Source organism: Tiliqua scincoides, chromosome 3, assembly GCF_035046505.1.
Source record: "Tiliqua scincoides isolate rTilSci1 chromosome 3, rTilSci1.hap2, whole genome shotgun sequence".
NCBI lineage: Eukaryota > Metazoa > Chordata > Lepidosauria > Squamata > Scincidae > Tiliqua > Tiliqua scincoides.
Window position 1 is genome coordinate 10,100,367 of NC_089823.1, and position 18,664 is coordinate 10,119,030.

General features: G+C 44.8%; 1 protein-coding gene across 1 annotated transcript in view; it reads right to left on the minus strand.

Annotated features, from left to right (window-relative positions):
- The window catches only part of SYTL2 (synaptotagmin like 2), an 85,415-nt gene that overhangs the window by 6,380 nt on the left and 60,371 nt on the right, over positions 1-18,664 (minus strand). Inside the window, exons 8-13 of the mRNA XM_066619490.1 lie at positions 14,370-18,485; positions 12,773-12,874; positions 11,478-11,531; positions 10,875-10,913; positions 9,238-9,332; positions 3,005-3,121 (exon numbers count right to left, since the gene is read on the minus strand). Coding sequence (XP_066475587.1) covers positions 3,005-3,121; positions 9,238-9,332; positions 10,875-10,913; positions 11,478-11,531; positions 12,773-12,874; positions 14,370-18,485 — 4,523 coding nt within the window. The remainder of the gene's footprint in view (positions 1-3,004; positions 3,122-9,237; positions 9,333-10,874; positions 10,914-11,477; positions 11,532-12,772; positions 12,875-14,369; positions 18,486-18,664) is intronic.

The window sequence follows — 18,664 nt, forward strand, 5'->3', positions numbered from 1 at the left end:
GATTCTTGATAGTTTCTCAGTGAGGAACATAAGGCATTTTGCTTTGTTTTTTAAATGGGAAGTACACATTTAGGACAGAAAATAATCTGTGCAGAGGCAATAAAGAACAATTGCAAGCCCCTCTAAAGCGTTCACCGAGTACAAGATATAATTTATATCTAATTAAATGTTTTAAAAGCAAGCATGCAGTAAGGGGAAAAATTATTAATAGTATACATGCAAGAGAGTGCATCAGTCCTTTATTCATCCTTTATAGGATGAATCCCACAAATACTTTCTCTGCTTCATTGCTTCCTGGATCTGCTAACATGTTTTCCTATCTATTTCCTATCTGTGCTACTACTACTATACTTAGTACTACTTAGTACTAAACTACTATACTTAGAAATTTGTGCTCAGATCAGTTAAATTATGAAATAATAACCTTACCATCATTACATGATAGTAACGTAATTAATAATTAGTGCTTTCCAACACTCACTTCATTTAACATCAACAATGCTATAAGGGAGATCACTATTTTTCCCATACTAGAAGCCTGGCTTTTTAACCAAGAATCCCAACAGCCAACCCATGTCAACTTAGCAAGTTCATGGCTGAGATCGCCTTTGTGGGGACCATAGTTGAAATCCTAAAATTTTACCCCTGAATTATGCTGTTCTTTGCCTGGATGGCCTCGAATGAAGAACTGGACAGGAAAAGCATTCCATAATAGGATTCAAGAGGTCATGAGACCGCTTTATGAAATTCATACCTGTCTTCATAAAGAAACAGCTTCTGAAGGCGGAATGATAGCGGTAACTGTGGTTTGTCACTTATCACACTACAAACTATGATTTGTGCTTCAAAGCATTGTTTCCGTTCCAGATTTGGTGCAATGTCCAAACCGTGTGCTCTTTAGAGAGTCAGAATTGGCTGTGCCTTCCTAACTAACTTCAGTGGCAAACTAAAGGGTGAATGATTGAGGCAGGGTGGGGGTTGCTTGTGGCTCCAGTTGCCTCTCTTAAAAGACTCACTTTTAGAGGAGAAAGCGGTTGCAGGGTCTTCTATTCTCCTGCTCAGTCTTACCCAGTGGCATAGCTACAGGAGGGGTGGCACGGTACCTACTGCAGGCATTGCAATGCATGGTATGGTAAGTACTGAAGTGCCACAGTATTCCATGTAAGTGGCACCTCCTGATCACCATTGGAGCCATTCCAGTCAGCAATAGTGCACCTGTGCATTGTTTACACAGTGTGTGGTTGGTTTGTGGAACTCCTTGCCACAGGATGTGGTGACGGCATCTGGCCTGGACGCCTTTAAACAGGGATTGAACAAGTTTCTGGAGGAAAAATCCATTACGGGGTACAAGCCATGATGTGTATGCGCAGACCCCTGATTTTAGAAATGGGCTATGGCTGAAGGCCAGATGCAAGGGAGGGCACCAGGATGCAGGTCTCTTGTTATCTGGTGTGCTCCTTGGGGCATTTGGTGGGCTGCTGTGAGATACAGGAAGCTGGACTAGATGGGCCTATGGCCTGATCCAGTGGGGCTGTTCTTATGTTCTTAACTACAATTCTCAGGAAGCCTTGCAGGTCTCTTGTTATCTGGTGTGCTCCTTGGGGCATTTGGTGGGCGGCTGTGAGATACAGGAAGCTGGACTAGGTGGGCCTATGGCCTGATCCAGTGGGGCTGTTCTTATGTTCTTAACTACAATTCCCAGGAAGCCTTGCAGGTCTCTTGTTATCTGGTGTGCTCCTTGGGGCATTTGGTGGGCTGCTGTGAGATACAGGAAGCTGGACTAGATGGGCCTATGGCCTGATCCAGTGGGGCTGTTCTTATGTTCTTAACTACAATTCCCAGGAAGTCTTGCAGGTCTCTTGTTATCTGGTGTGCTCCTTGGGGCATTTGATGGGCGGCTGTGAGATACAGGAAGCTGGACTAGATGGGCCTATGGCCTGATCCAGTGGGGCTGTTCTTATGTTCTTATGATCACTGCTGTCCCCCCCACCCCACAGCACCCCTGATGGTGCACTGGGCTCTACCACTACCACCTGTACTGAGGGTGTGGCTTAAGCAGGTGGGCCCAATTTGCTGGAGTGACTACTAAAACCCTCAGAACCAGTGGCAGTGGTAGCTCCCATTGTCCCATCAGAGGATGGGTGCAGGGGAGCTGGAAAGCAAGAGAAAAGGGCACATACCCTCTGACGCCAGTACTCACAGCCATCACCACCCCTTCCATTGGTGAAGATATATACAAAACAGTTTAAGGAGGAGGGCTTCAGCTGTTCTTATGTTCTCTGATGGCAAATGGGAGGGGCCACTTACATGGCACTTTGTGGCACTGCAGTACTGACCGTATCACAAGCCCCTCCATAGTTATGCCACTGCTCCTGCTCCAGGCTCTCTCCAGGCTCCCAAAAAGCTATAGAAGATTCCTTTGTGGTCCTGCTGAACTGCTCTGTAGTAGACCCTTTCCCCCCCCCTCCCATCTCACAGGTCATCTGAGCTTTCTGAGATGGCAACAACCTCATCACCTGGACAAAGGGATTGTGCCTCCCAGTCACATATTGCCCTCTTGATTTTCAGCTGAGGCTGGCTTCATTGCCCCAATGAACCAAACTGTTGCCATAAAGCACAGGTCCTTCTGGGAGGAACTGCAACCTCACTCGGCAGCAGTGGGAGCCCAGGGGCTGGTCCTGGACATCGCAGCATAATCCGTAAAGAGGCCTGTAGTACCTCCCAGGAAACAATGCTTTGGAACAATAGCATCTAGCACTGTTACACAAAAAGTTAGATGGAAGAGAGATGGAATAAGAGGTTAATTCAGATAGGGGATTAGTAAGCTTATTTTTTTTAACACCAAAAATGCAAAAAAAAAAAAAAAAAAGGATATTATTAGGTAAACAGGCATTTGTAATGGCATAAAGCATTACAACACAAAACATGGACTCTGCTGCTACTGCAGGGATTACAGGTGGAGGAAAGCACATGAACAGAGGCTGTTAAGCTTTTGTTTACATACAGACGACAAGGACGCCAAGCCAGAAGAGCCACTAAGATTGGTTAGCGAACTGGGGCTCTTCTTGATTCTGCCAAGTGGGTAACTGCTGTCTGATGCTGAATCTGTCTCTCTGTCACTCTACAAGATATTACACAAAGAGAGAGAGAGGGGAAAAAGTCTGTGGAGGTGTTCACAAAGCGGTCAGCAAATAACTGCCACGCGGCACCGTTTCGAGAAGCAGCTTTGCAAAAGCTTCTGAAGTCTGGAAAGCTGTACAGCTGGGCAAACCGTTAACACAAGTCTTTTAAGTTGCATGCGTGGTGTGGCGTGCAAGGATCTGGCTTGCATTTAACCCACTGCTTCCAGTACTGCCTCAGTGGTGTAGCTAGAGGGGGTGCAAAGCGCTAAGTTTTGCAGGGCGACTCACCGCAGCATGCAAGTGGCCCTGCACCCTTGGAGCCATGTCGGGCGGTGGGAGCAAAATGGAGAGCGATGCCTCCGTTTTGCTCCCCCCATCCGGAATGGCTCCAAGGGGGAGGGGCCACTTGCATGCCACGGGGTCCCGCAAAACTTAGCGCTTTGCACCCCCTCTAGCTATGGCACTGCTGCCACTGCTTAAATCTTCAGCACAAACATGTGATCTGTTTTAATTGCATCCTGGGACAGCTGCCTCAGTGTCACTGCAAGTCATTAGCCTGGCAGCATCGCATGCACTCCAGAGAACCCCATGCATTTTGCTTCTTCTGGGCCCACATAAACAGAACAAGCTGCTTATAAAAGTAAGATCAGTATTACATTCTTTTAAACAGAATCCTTTAACATTTTCCAAATTTTTATTGTGCTAAAAAAGCAACATCATGCCTAGAAATTAGGGGGGGAAAGAAAATTGAGTTATAAAACAAATATAATTTTTATCTTTGGGGGTATACTGGACTAGAATAAACATAAAATACATCATGATGAATACCATTTTCCCCTGATTTGTTGCCGATTTTTCCTTTATTTTTGGACACTTCTAAGCCCCCACAAATTTCTATGTTGGTTCAGCACTAAAAGCTACTGAGACATCTTCCTGCAGCAGCCCTTTGTCAAAATGTCTTTAATAACCAGCCACGGGCATTTGTGGATTTGAATCATTCCTCCTTGTCTTGAGCAGCTAGCCTTCCTAGAGCTTGGCATGTGTTTATGGATTGGGCAGCCAATCCATAACTTCTGTTTAGGCAAACGGGTGGGAAGGATTGGGCAGGTGGGTTCCATAGCTCCAACCAGGTAACCTGATGACATCATCAAGCTACTTAAGGCCAAGCACCAGGATGTTTGCTGCCTGGTCTGCTGTGAAACCCAGTAACTCTCCAGCAACTCCTCTGCAGGGGCAGAGGATTCCTGGGGCAATGTAAGTTGCTAGCAATCAGGACTGTTTTTAGAGCTAGACATTTCAGGAATTCAGGATTTGTTTGCCCTTGCTGATTCCAAGCCAGTTTGGAAACCTCATAACCTTTAGGAAAAGCAATGCCTTGGGGTTTCTGTGTGCTTTGTTCTTGAGTAAGACCCCAGCTCCACCTGCTGGGCAACACTAGTTACTGTACCTGATCTGATCAAGTTATTGCTGTCTCCATCCAGCATAATTCAGACATTTTCCATCAGCCTGTGTGTACTACTGCTTCCCCTCTTTTGTTTAATCCCCTATTCTTTTGGATTTTTAATACAGGAGGTACATTTGACTCTTGCCTGCCTACTCCATGTCCAGGGCTAATTCAGTGGCTTGTTGTGTCCGGTGTTCCCCATGCAGCTGCAAGCTGAGCTCCAAGTAGCACAGAACACAGCAACCCAAAAGTCTGGTGATGACGGATGACACCATTGCCAAGCGTCCAGAGATGGTGTTGCAATGCAATCACGAAGCCATGCTACCAAAAGAATTTGTGCACCAGCACAGACACCTTAGAGGGAATATAGGTGATCTTGATTTTGAATAAGAATCCCTGGAGTTCTGTGCTCTCCTCGGAGGGGCTTTTTCCTCAGATGAACTCCCCCCCCCCCCGCCTAGTCTCTGTAGCCTTTCAGATGTGGAATCCAAAGTTACACAGACCGTGCTTTTCCATTCTATGCAAACTAGTTGGTGAAATACACTGTCCCCTGATGCCCAAGTTCTGCCTGTGATGGGTTGTGCCTCATGATGTGGACATATTTGCCTATTCCAGTGGTTCCCAAAGTCCTAATCAGACTTTGGGACCGCAGTAAGTCTTTGTAGGGGTGGGGTGATGGCCGTGATGCAATCCCCAGGATCATGCTACTGCTGGGGACAGAAGGGGTTTGTTTTTTTTTAAACTTGCTGAAGTGAGCGCTGACCTCCAAGGGCCCTCCAGTGAGCCCTATGGACACTTCCGCAAGACTCTCCAGCACCTAAAAAGCTAAAAATTACTATCAGAACTAAGAACTAAAAAGCCAAGAATTGCAATCGTGATCACAAACCAGAAGTGGGTTCCAACTGCAATTTTTAGCGTTTTAGAGGCTTAGGGAGCCCTGCGGTGGTGCACGCACCCCCAGAGGCCGACACTCACTTAGATAATTTAAAAAAAACCCTTCTGTGCCCGGCAGTGGTGCGATCCTGGGAACTGCATCACTGCTATCCCCGCACCAGCCCCTAAAGGGGCCAAGGACGAGTGCTTCCCTGGCTGATGGGTTGAGACTACCAGTTTGAGAATCACCAGTCTATCAATCCACGCAGCCTTGTCTTCCTCCTCAACACTATTGCAGTGGCCTGAATAAGTAACTGGGGTGTTGATTTTCTGACTGGTTCACTGAGTACTCAAGCACAAGGCTTACTCTTGCATTTCAGGACATCTCAAGGACCATAACATAAACCAGCTCTATTTTTGACTATTTTCTAAGAGTGGCAAAACCGCTACAAGGATAACACATAAATGTCTGTGTGTTTCATGTCCTAGAAAGGGTAGATTTAGGCTGAACATTAGGGAAAGCTTCCTACCTTACATTAAATTCAGCAAACCATCATCATTTTCCCTTGAGGTTTTTAGAGAGCTATCTCCCACACTTTTTAAGTTTTGGTTTAGTGTATTTTTCCCTTGGGATAGAATTTTCTGTCCAGTGATCATTAGCATCCAGTAGCCCTGAAACACATCCCTGGTTTCAATACCTTACTCACTCCATTATTACCTTTTGCCATTTATTTTATATTAGCAACAATTATTTGATTAAGAGGGGATGATTGGGTCATTGGTTCACAGTTTTGATTTCAATAGCGTATTCATTAATTCAGGTTACTGTTAAGAGACTTTTTAAAGTTGTTTAAGAAAATGAATTAGAAACAAAGCTTAGATTTTGTTGCAGTGATTGCAGCAATTACAAGGGAAAGTAGCAGAGGCCAGAACTAGGGAAAAATCAGTTTTGGTTCAACTACTTGAAGGTACACAGCTATTGCCATCTTTTCCCAGTCGTCTTTTCTTGACTGGTTGTGGGTCAACTATGAATTAATACTCATATCAAAAAGGAGGCTGGGTGAATTTTATCATGGGTACAGGGCAAGCAGTCACAAGACTGCTTCACTGTACACCCAAATTCCAGATTCTTTACTAAGTACAGTGGTGCCTCGCATAACGAAATTAATTCGTTCCGCGAGTCCTTTCGTTATGCAAGTTTTTCGTTTTGCAAAGCGCGTTTTCCCATAGGAATGCATTGAAATTTAATTAATGCGTTCCTATGGGCAAGAAAAGTCAGAACAAAGTCAAATTTGGTTTACAAAGTGTTTATTAAGTGCTCTTTAAAGGCATACATACTGTACTGAGGATTTCAAAAACGGGGGGGGGATGCTGAGTGGGGAGCTTGAAGGCTGTAATCCTGTGCACACTTTCCTGGGAGCAAGCACAATGGGACTTACTTCTGAGGAGACACACACAGGATTGTGCTCTAAGCTGGGGAGGAGGACAGAGCAGCTGCACTGAATTGCTTGCTTTTGCCGTGATCATGGAGGGAAACAAGGAAGCACAATGGGACTTACTTCTGAGGAGACACGCACAGGATTGTGCTCTAAGCTGGGGCGGAGGACAGAGCAGCTGCACTGAATTGCTTGCTTTTGCCGTGATCATGGAGGGAAACGTGAAGGAAATGGGGCAGTGAGAGGGTGAATGAGCGATGGGGGGGGGATGCTGAGTGGGGAGTTTGAAGGCTGTAATCCTGTGCACACTTTCCTGGGAGCAAGCACAATGGGACTTACTTACATAAACTGACATGAAGATCCCCCCTTATTAGGGTGAACGGGATCATAAACTGGCATGAAGATCCCCCCTTATTAGGATGAATGGGATCAGGCTTGCGGGGAGGCTGCGATGGCAGGTTGCTGGGGGGGGGCTTACATTCAGATGCTGGATGAGGTGAGTGAAGGCACCCTTTCCCTGCTGTGTGAGGTGGAGGGGCAGAGCATCTGTGTGTGTAAGAGAAGGGGGCAGCCTGTGTGTGTGAGAGAGGGGGGAAAGTATTTGTGTTGCAGAGAAGTTGTGATGCTCCAGGCTTGCGGGGGGGGGGGGAGAGAGGCTGCAATGCTCCAGGCTTGGGGGGAGAGAGGCTGTGATGTTCCAGGCTTGTGGGGGGCACAAAAACGGGCAGGAGCAAGAACGTGCAACCCCTGACAGGCACACAGGAGCCTGGCCCTGTGAGTGAGTGAGTGAGTGAGTGAGGGGTGCTGAAGAGAGCGTAAGTGTGTGTGTGAGAGGGAGGGACGGATGCTGACTGACCCGCTGCTGCGCGAGGAAGCCCCAAGAACTCATCATCCTTCCTTAGGGTGAACGTGAGCATAAACTGGCATGACTATCCTCCCCCTTCCTTAGGGTGAACGTGAGCATAAACTGGCATGAAGATCCCCCCCTTAAAACAAACCAAAACAAACAAAAAAAATTCGTCTTGCGAAGTACGGGTCATAAAAATTTGTTGTGCGAGTCACCAAAAATCGCAAAACGCTTTCGTTCTGCGAGTTTTTCGGTGTGCGAGGCATTCGTTATGCGAAGCACCACTGTACTTATAATTTCACTCTGCCATCACAAAGATTTACAGAAGTGCACTAGTTCAAAATAACAGGCTCATGGTAAAAAAGGAAAAAAAAACAGATAGACATTAAGATATGACTATGTTATGGTACTATTTTAACTACACTTCCAAGATCTGCTTGGGAGCACCTAATCCACATCTTACTATATTAATTTGGTCATGAATATAAGCAATAAAAGAGGGGCTGTGGGAGGGAAAGTATGGCTAGCACTTTTGTGAAGCCACTTTTCTATAAATGATTAAAAATTGTTTTAATTGCATCTTAGCTCATCTCTGAAGAGCACTTTGCTTGAAACACATCAGGTGAGTGAGAGCATTTTATCAGTTTTTGTAAATAATAATAACGAACTTTAGCACTTTGGGGCCACCCTAGCCTTCTCCCCTCCCACAGGTCATGAATATGCAAATACATTTACATAAAGTGCCTTTTTTACCCACATATACAACATGGATTGCTTCTGAGGGTTGGTACAGAGACTAAGTAAGCGACTCCTTCAGAATCCATACTATGACCCAAAGCTATTTATGCCTTTACATTTGAAATTAGATAACTGTATGAGTGAGAGGAAGCGGCCTACCGCACATGCCTAGCCAGGACTTCCATAACTTGGGGAGGACGTTAATATCCAGAGGTGTGCTGAAAGATTCTACATGCATACAAAAGGTCTAGCAGCTGTCCCAGGTTCCAATTTCAGACTGTAGAATTCGCTATGGAGATCAGCAGATTTCATGAAAAAACAATTCTGCATCCTCCAGAGCATTTCCAACCAGCTTACCCCAGATTTAGTTTTCTCTCTTCTTATAGGAAGAACTCCTCGAAACCCAAAACAATCACCTTTAATTGTTATGTGCACAGATCAACCCACAAAGAACTTCTTGCAGAGACCACTGATGATGCCTCTTTTGTTATCAGTAGGCACCAACAAGCTATAGATTCACAGGACTAGGATTGACCAGTAATTCACAAAGTCCTGACCTCCCATCTTGATAGGATACCCTACACCTATCCTTCTCACCCACCCAGATTAACCTGCATAAGTTCAATAGGTCAAAAACATAAGTCTTTGTGTGTCAGTCCTGCCCCTCAGGAACAAGAATGTCTGGAAAAGTTCCTACATCACACCTTTCCTCCTGAGCCAATCTGTGCTCCTGAAAGTAAGCAACCAAGACTTGAGAAATTTGAAGCAGGAACTTGCCTCATCCTGTAGAAACGCTGGCACCGATTTGCTCATCTGCTTGACTTTTTCTGGATGTGAGAACTGGTTATCAGGGAAAGAAGGTGCTGTGGAAACTAAAGAGCAGCAATTTGTGTTTAGGTTGCGGTACAGAATAAAAAAAAAAGTCCTGATGTGCTTTCCAAAATACAGTTACATGCATAAGAAGACTTCAACATGCAAGATGCACTTACTATGAGCTACAGGACATGCGACAAAGAAGCTGCAGGAGCTTGAATGACCTGTGCATCCTCGTTCCATGTTTCAAGATGTCCTACAAAGGGGAAAGCCTCTTCTCTCCCCCCCCCCCCCATGAGGAAATGCATTCAAGTTATTATTACTACTATTCCCAATATGGGTACGGCTTAGGTATTTGTGAAATGTGGTCCAGCCCATAATATTCAAAAGCACAGAAGAGGATGCAAGAGTCTACAAGCAGTTTCCTTCCTTGGGGTGAAGCAATGCTCTATCCAGCCAGAAACTGACAACTTGAGGCCGAAGATGCATGTTTAACTTAAACATGTGGATGTGCAGCACTGCCACCTGTATCAGGACTGCAGTGGGGGCAAAGGGTTAAATCCCCCGTTCCCCTGCAATTCCAATCCTGATCACATACAAGCCCAGCTGCTATTTAAGTTTAGTATGCATGTACACATAGGGACATGCTATGACATGTGCAACATAATGAGTAGTTCCGCCTCTAGTGAGTTTGATCTGAGTAATGTGTGAAGGCTCCTAGTTAGCTTCATTATCAAGCGATGACATAAATCCGGTATTCCCTCGTCTAGGTTCAACACCGATTCCACTATACTACACTACCTCTCCAGATATTGTACTTCAGATATTCTGTTCTTAGGAAATCTACAGTAGTGGATTCTCAGTGTACAGTTAAAGTGCTAATGAAAATTATATTTAGTGCCTAGACTTAACTGGACATTGCACAAAGCTTATTACAGTCCTTGTCCACAGATTTACATTCTAGAAAAGACGCAACAGTCATAGAAGTGGCGTGACTGCCATTCTTTCCCACAGGGGAATAACCATAATGCACTGAATCCTGTTTGCTGAGAAGGCATAGCCAGTAGATGACACCAACAGATGAAGTGTTCACAGAGAGAGATCCCCATATGCGTTTGTGCAACTATGTGGGGGTTCTGGCATTGCCTAGTCCTGGCAATATAGGGGACCTCCTTCTGCTCTTTAGTCCTATCATAACAACTGTTATATAGTATTTCCAGTCCGGTACGAAAAGGGCATTTCAAGGTCTTGTCACTCCTTCCTCCTCACTGGCTTCTGCCATGCTTTCTATCAAGTTCAAGAATTACTTCAAGAAACACAGAAGGGTCTTCCCTAAAATGTTTCCACATCTGTAACTTCTAAAATCCCACAGCAAATCTATGAATCTCAGCTTAAGTTGCAAACAGCAGACGGATTCGCACTTCAGGGTAAATGTGCACACAAGCTGTTGACAGTACGAAGTTAGAAGTACTTTCATGAGATACAAACCATTAGCAGAACAAGAACAGACTCCAAACTCGCTACTTGTTAGTCAATATTTTTAAAAAGTGTGAAGCCACAGAAAGTTTTAGCCACCATGCAGGGAGGGTCTTACTTCTCACCTCCTGGGACATTTTCATTTGTCTGATCTGCGTCCTGACCTGGTCAAAATGGCAACATTAAAAAGGCACCCACTATCATACTCAATTGTGCAGCTATTAGAGGTGCCACAGTTATAGAAGCATCAGGCTTGTGATGTTCCAGGATATTCACCTATGACCAACTGCTTCGAACATTGTCAGGTTTAAAGTTCCCAAGAAACTCTGCAAACTTTTTTCTGTCATGATATAGTTCTGTCATAATATAGTACACATATTGCAACAGAGGACCACAAGTTCCAAGAGACCTCCAAGTGCTGAGATGGAGAGAAGACACTTGAAAGAAGGGGATTTTCCAGACTGCTGGCCTAGTTTCATTCCCATCAACACTTAATTTGAGCTAGCTTCAACAGCACTTTTGAGAAAGACCACATACCCAAAATTTGGGTTTTAATTTAGGAAATGGCTAAGTGTACACCATGCTCCTTCCTCGCTTCATGCAACATCCATCTACCTAAAACTCTAGCAAGTACCAACCACAACAGAAAATAGAAAAGACTTTTACTGCTGAGAATTAAACATTGAAGCAGATGGCTATGGTCATGCAAGCACAAATAAAATAGTTACCATCTTCAGCACTAAGCATTAAGTCTTCCTTTGGAAGGTTGACCTTTCCTTTATCTGTGCAAGGGGGAAAATGGTGACAGTGTTAGAAATACCTCTATCCAGGAGATCAGCTATGGGGAAGGGATTCATTAGATGCCTCTAGGGAGATGGAAGAGATCACACCTTCATTTCTCTCTCTGGCCTTCTCTGTCTGCACCCAAAATCAAGATTACTCAATATTTGCTCAAGATTGGCTCAGGAAAGAGCCAATTCACGTGACCCTTTGGGGCATGCAAAAGCACCCAACCAAGTCAGAGTTCTTCCACCAGGCTCACAAACTAACATAGCTATTCCTTTGGGTGGTGTGCCCGTGGTACCCTTGGAACACTACAAAAGCAGGAACACACACAAATCACTACAGAGAGCCATTTTGTGTCCATCAGTAGTTAATGTGGGCTTCACCACCAGCTTCACTCCATCCAAGGTAACTGAAATAAACGTAAGAAGAGCCCCACGGGATCAGGTCAAAAGCCCATCTAGTCCAGCTTCCTGTATCTCACAGTGGCCCACCAAATGCTTCTGGGAGCTCAAAAGACAGCAAGACACAACCTGCGTCCTGGTGCCCTCCCCTGCATCTGGCATTCCAAGGTAGTCTACTTCTGAAATCAGGAGCCACGAAATCAGGAAAAATGAGATGTTGGCGCTGAAAGCATGGGGCATTCCACTGGGGCCTGGGACTTGCAAGATGCTAGGAGAGTATATTTCAGAGTCCTTTGCAATGCCACTAATCTCTGGAATAACTCAACATAAGAACATAAGAACAGCCCCACTGGATCAGGCCATAGGCCCATCTAGTGCAGCTTCCTGTATCTCACAGTGGCCCACCAAATGCCCCAGGGAGCACACCAGATAACAAGAGACCTGCATCCCGGTGCCCTCCCTTGCACCGGGATTCTGGCATTCTGACATAGCCCATTTCTAAAATCAGGAGGTTGCACATGCACATCATGGTTTGTAACCCATAATGGATTTTTCCTCCAGAAACTTGTCCAATCCCCTTTTAAAGGCGTCCAGGCCAGACGCCATCACCACATCCTGTGGTGAGGAGTTCCACATACCAATCTCCAACTAACTCATTGTTTCTTCAGATATCAAATATGCAAGCATCAGATGCATTTTTTAAAAACATAGTTCTAGATGCTTAATTCTTCCAAAAGCAACTTTAAACTATTTCTTGACAGTGATGGGTGGATGGAAAAGCATTCTGGGAAAAACCTTCAGGGATGTGGAAGATGGCAGACAGATTTATTGCTCACTTGATGTGGCTGATGGTATGTCCTCTAGACTTTTGGAAGGGGTTTGCCTATTTGAACTCCTTTTCAAAGCCTCCAGAACAGGGTTTGGTTCTTCTTCCGAACCTGTTTCAAGACAAAAGACATGAATACTGCACAAAGCATAAACATGTGACTTAAGCAAGCTTTACCTAGAAGGTAAATAATTTTCACACTGGTTAAAAGAGGGAGTGCCCTTCTACCCAGCCAGTTTTGGCAAGAAATGAAAAAGAGTTGGTGTCATATTTTGGGTCCAGAGAATGTAAATGGCGAGAACCGTATTCTGCCACCAGCTGCAAAGAAGCTAAAAATTTGTTATTTATAAAAATGTATTCAAACACACTTCTATCTACTCCCCTATAATGCTGATTTTTCCTTGAAGCAGCAGTTCTAAGATGGTATGCTTAGTAGGGGCACAGCAAGATGGCTTGAAAAAAAAAAAATTTAAACAGCCATATTTGATGCATCACCAGTTGAAGTGAAGGATCCTTCAGCATTACTGACTGCCTTTCTCTGCCAAAATATGGGCAGCACTGTCTTGAGCAGGGGTGCCCAAACCCCAGCCCTGGAGCCACTTGTGGCCCTCGAGGACTCCCAATCCGGCCCTCAGGGAGCCCCTAGACTCCATTGAGCCTCTGGCCCTCTCTGGAGCCCGCGCTGGCCTGATGCAACTGCTCTCAGAGTGACGGCCAACTGTTTAACCTCTCGTGAGAGCTGTGGGACGAGGGCTCCCTCCACTGCTTGCTGTTTCACATCTGGGATGCAGCGGCAGCAAAGGCTGGCCTTGCTTTGTCCAAGGCCTTTTGTCAGCCTGCAGCTATTGCAAGACCTTCATTCATTCATATACGTTCCATCTCTAATGTATTCATTTATATAAATTGGGGTGGGTGGGGATCTCATGATCCACTGCCTTAAGTCCCAGCGCAGCACCGCAAAAGGCGCAGCTCTTTCATGCACTGCATCGATGGCCCACACAGGCCGCATCACGGCAGGTAAAATGGTGGTGGGGGCAGCTCGTGGGAGGTTTGGGGAAGGATCAGAATGGGGGCAGGGCAGGCAGGCGGCGGCTTCAGGGTGTGGATCTCAGTGGCAGCAACGCACGCACGCCAGGATCCCACCCCTCATTCTCAGCCTGGACCTGCCCTCTGAGGTTCCTTGGACCTATGCCAGTTAACTAGCTGGTATAGGTCTGAGGAGACCCACTGGTGGCCAGGTGGCTTATGGGACTTCTCCTGGGACATCTGGTTGCCCCACCACCACTACTGCATGCAGAGAGTGCTCCATTGACACCACTGCATCATGCAGGCTGGTGAGGGGGATAGGACTGGTCTGTTTGTCACCCTGTCATCATGAGGAAAATGCCTACTCATAGTTATAGGGACTTGCTGAGAAAATAGATAACATATCTAAGTACAGAGTGACATGTGCTTCCAGTGTACGTATAAAAGGTAACTCTGTGCCCCAGGTATCAAAAGAGACTTAGTGAAATACCCAACTATTTTACAGAACTAATTTTTTTTTACCAGATTAGATTTTGTTTTTAAAAGATCCAGAACAACAAAAGAAGTCAAAAACTGCTCACATGCTGAACTTCTTTGGATCCCTGCAAAAGAGCCAAGATTTTCTTCTGAAATATCTGAGCCAAAACTCTTAGCATCTTCATCTTCCTCATCAACGCCATCAGCAGCAGAACAGCTGGCACTCTGCAACTCCGCTTCATTTATTTTAGAAGTGTTTTTCTTTTCTGCAATTGGGGTGCTTGATTTCTGGGATCCAAATGCGACACTCACTTCTTCATGGCCATCATCTAGAAAAGTACTTGCTCTAGAAACCTCTTCTGCTTTTCTCTCATATTGACTCTCTTTTGCATCTACCCTGGCAAGAATGGGAGAACTGTCCTTTTCCCCCAAAAGCAGGGCTTCAGTTGATGCTGGCTTCACCTGCAAAGTTTTCTGAAAAGTTCCTATTTCCATAGCTTGTTCATCTTGTTTCAGAGTCTTTCCCTTGAGTGGTATTTTAACCTCAGTACGATAGCCACTTGACACGCTCTCAACTGGTGCTGGGGTATTTACAGGCAGGCTTTTCTTTTCTAGTAAAAATGCTGAGTCCTTAAGCACTTTCTGGCTTTCCTGGGATAGCTGCAAAGAAGCATCAGAGCTTTCTTTGATTAGCTTTCCTAAGCTGAACTTGAATGTAGCAGCATCTTTTGCTGGAGCAATAGATTTCACTACGATTTCATTTGCTTCTTGGGGAAGGACCACTGCTGTCTCCACACCTGGACTAGTTTGCATCTTCTCCTTCATTGTGGCATCCAAAGGCTCCAGTTGAACAGACGGTACCTGGGAAGCTTCTTCAAGTAACTTCCGTAAACCAGAATTAAATTCGCTTCCCTTCAGTTTGGATGGAGCAACATTCCGGATTACGGTTTCATGAATTTCTTTACCTGGACTCATTTTCTCTTGGCAAGCCAAATCTACAATCCTGTTAGGCTCAGTTCCTACACACCCCTCATTGCTATCATCTGCGCTTTTCTGGCTGAACAGCACAATTTCGGAGTCTGGCTTGAACAGTTTCTCCAAGTTAGCTTTCAGATCACCATACCTGAAGTTGGACGGAGCTCTCTCTTTTTCCACAATTTCATCAATTTCCTGAGGGGATGGAGTATCTCTATGAAAAACTGAACACTCACTCTGATCAGCCTGTAATGAAGGATGCATTGATTTAGGAATCTCAGTACCCTTGAACAACACTTGGTAGTCCTCTTTCAGTAGTTTACTTAAATTGTTTTTGAATGTAGTATGTTCCAATGAATTTGGCTTAACTGTTTTCACCACTGTCTCCACCACCTCATTTGTTTGCTCACTGATGGTCTCTCTTGGAAGATTAGCCATTTGTGGGGAAGCAGGAGCTGAGTTTTTGGTCACTTGCCTATAAGACCTTTGCTGATCCTCTCCAGGAATACTGGGTAATGGTGCTTTCATAATTTTTTCATTAGCGGGCGAAATGCAAGGCATTCTGGGAGATTCTTTCAGAAGAATTACTAGTTTGGCATTTAAATCATGGCATTCCCTTTTTGATGGAACATTAGTTTCTGTCACTACCTCCGAAACTTCTTTCCCAGGATATCTTGCTCTGTTTCCATCAGCAGCAAGTTGAGCATCAGATAGTATTGGTGATGGAGATGGAATCTGGAAGGCTCTTTTCTGAACAGGATCATCATCTGGATAGATTTGACCTTTAGAAGCTTCCCCAGGGACTGAATTTGAGTCCTCTGTTTCCCTAGACAGATTCCCTAAACCAGGCTTAAATTCAATGGGTTGATCTACAGAAGAGACATATTTTTGCCTCGTTTCTTGAAACACCACTCCACTCTTTTTATGATCACTGGGATAAACATCATGGCTACGCTCCATCACCTTATTAAAAAACCGCATCCTGTCTGATGGAGAGACTTCTTGTTCAGAAGCATCTTTCACTATAAGATGACTGGAAGAGGGTTTTGCTTCCTTCAGCAGCCGCCCCAAGGTAGCATTAAAAGCATCAGTATCAGATTTGGGTAGAATCAGAGTTCTGTTTACAGTTTCTACAACCTCATTTGCTGAGAATTCAGTATTTCTACCTGTGTCTGCAGGAATGGCTCCATGTTGTGCAGTCTGATTGCTGCGACCGTGATAAATTAGTTCCTCCACATTTGAAGCCCTTTTCTTGTCAGAGGGTAGGTTAGCTGGTAAGGATTCCCGATATGCTTCTTTCATCATTTTCTGCAAGCCATTGCTGAACATACCATGCTGTATTCTTGATGGAGCTACTGTTTTTTCAAAATATTCTTCTACTGGAAGCATCATTTTCCCCTCAACCTTTGACATACCTGGCTTTTCCAAGCTGTTGTCTTCTGTTAGGGCAAGTTCCAAGTTTTCCATTGGCACAGATTGGGTTGTAGGAGAGAGAAACGGCTGTCCCACTTCTTTTGGAACCGTCCTACTTTCTTCTCTTTGGGATAACATTTTTGCATTTGATTGCTTCTCTCTATCTTCTTGGATCATCCAATTCTGCTGCTCACCTTCCAAAACTACTTGGTCCATTCCTACTGGGATTCCTTTTAACTCCTTGGAATCTTTCCAAGAACTTCCCATTCTAATATTACTGCTTGGGATGACTCTCTTTGTCTTGGCTGCCTCTGTCTCATTCTGTGGTCGAGTTCCCACATCCCAGAAGCTTCTCAGGCTTTGAAAACGTGAAGGGTCGAGCCCCTGAGCTTTGGATTCTTCGTCTGTTTTTTCTTTTAAAGAATGAATCTCAAATTTGTGCTTTTGTTGCAGAGCAGAGGGAGTCCACTCTTTTTCCAGATCAATTGCTTGTAAATCTCCATCCTCCTGGGAAGAAAATCCTGCACTACGTCTTGAAGGCAAGTTATTGGAACCCAACCGTTTTGCAGATTTAATATTATTTGGAGGCATTTTGCTAGTTTTGTCAACATGGCTCCCTTTGAATTTATCCACAAGGCCTGGTGCTGTTTTTCCCAAAGACAATTTACTGTCATTATCAGTAGCTTCAGAGTCATCATCACTTAACTGCACTTTTCTGAAGGTAACCAAACTATATTTGCCTTGTTCGTTGTCAGATTCAGCTGTGGCATAACCTGAAGATCCCCCCAGTGGTTTCATTGTGCTGCTTCTCTTTGTACTGCTTTGCTTCACATCACTAACTGGGGTGCTGTCATTTAGCCGTTGTCCATGATCAGGAAGCTTTGGGGTTGTCCTTGCACTTTCCCAGAAAGCCCAGATGTCCTTGACCCTTTTTTGATCCCTGCTTGGAGATGGTTGTTTCAAGTCCTGTTGCTGCAAGAGAAGCAGATCCGTATCATCTGGCTTGGTTCCCTCATTCAGAGATTTGGATTCTTTTTCTTCTTCGGCTTCTTTAAGAGGCATCTGAGCTTGATACTCAAAGTTTCCTTTGACCACAAAAGATTTAACCCCTCCTTCCCCATCCACAAATGCCTTTGGACTATTTTTTCTTTCCATTACTTTAATGGAAGAATCGACACTCTTCAAACCCAGCTGTATTTTACTGTCCTCAAAAGCCTTTGGTTCTCGATGTGCATTTTTAGACGTGTCATGCTGGTTTGTTGTAGAAGTCCTGGTGTGAGATTCCTGGTCAGTGGTCTGGAAACAGGTTCTTGGTCTGTCAATTATACTCTCCCCTTCATCACCAGAGTCCACAACCCCTTTCACTTTTATTTCACTACAAAGTCTTTGTTCCTCTAGCAGCTGACTGCCTGGACTTGAGTTCTTTGCAAGTGAGAACTTCTCTGGTGGGCTTACTCTTTCATGGGCCTGAACATCCTTGCTGGTCCACTCTTCTTTTTCACACAAAGAAGAATGCAAATTTAGCATATCTGTGCTTGATTCATCATCTTCTTTTATCTTTGGCACATCTACTTCCTCTGCAGATTCCCTCCCTTGAGTCATTAACGAAAGTGTGTCTGTACTATCAGTACTGGAACTTCTTTGAAACCAGTCTAGTACTTTGGATATGGACTCATCAGCTGCCTTCAAGACCTCAGCAGCATGCTTGTCAGATCTGGAAGAGGTTTTAGCACTTTGACCCTCAACAAGATCAGGCTTACCTTGTTCAAGGTTTGAGGAGCCTGGGCTTGGTACTTGAGGGTCTTCTGGCTTAGCCAGAGGCAACTGCTGGCCTGCAAGACACAGAACCAAGTTTTGCTGAAACACATGCTTTCCATATTAGCTTGATCAAAATAAAAACATTTCAAAAGGAGTCCTGACTTCCAAGACATGAACTGGAAATTAAATGGAGGGAGACATATTGCATATGAGTTTTGATTTGATTCATCAATGACCTGTCTAAGCAAAGAAG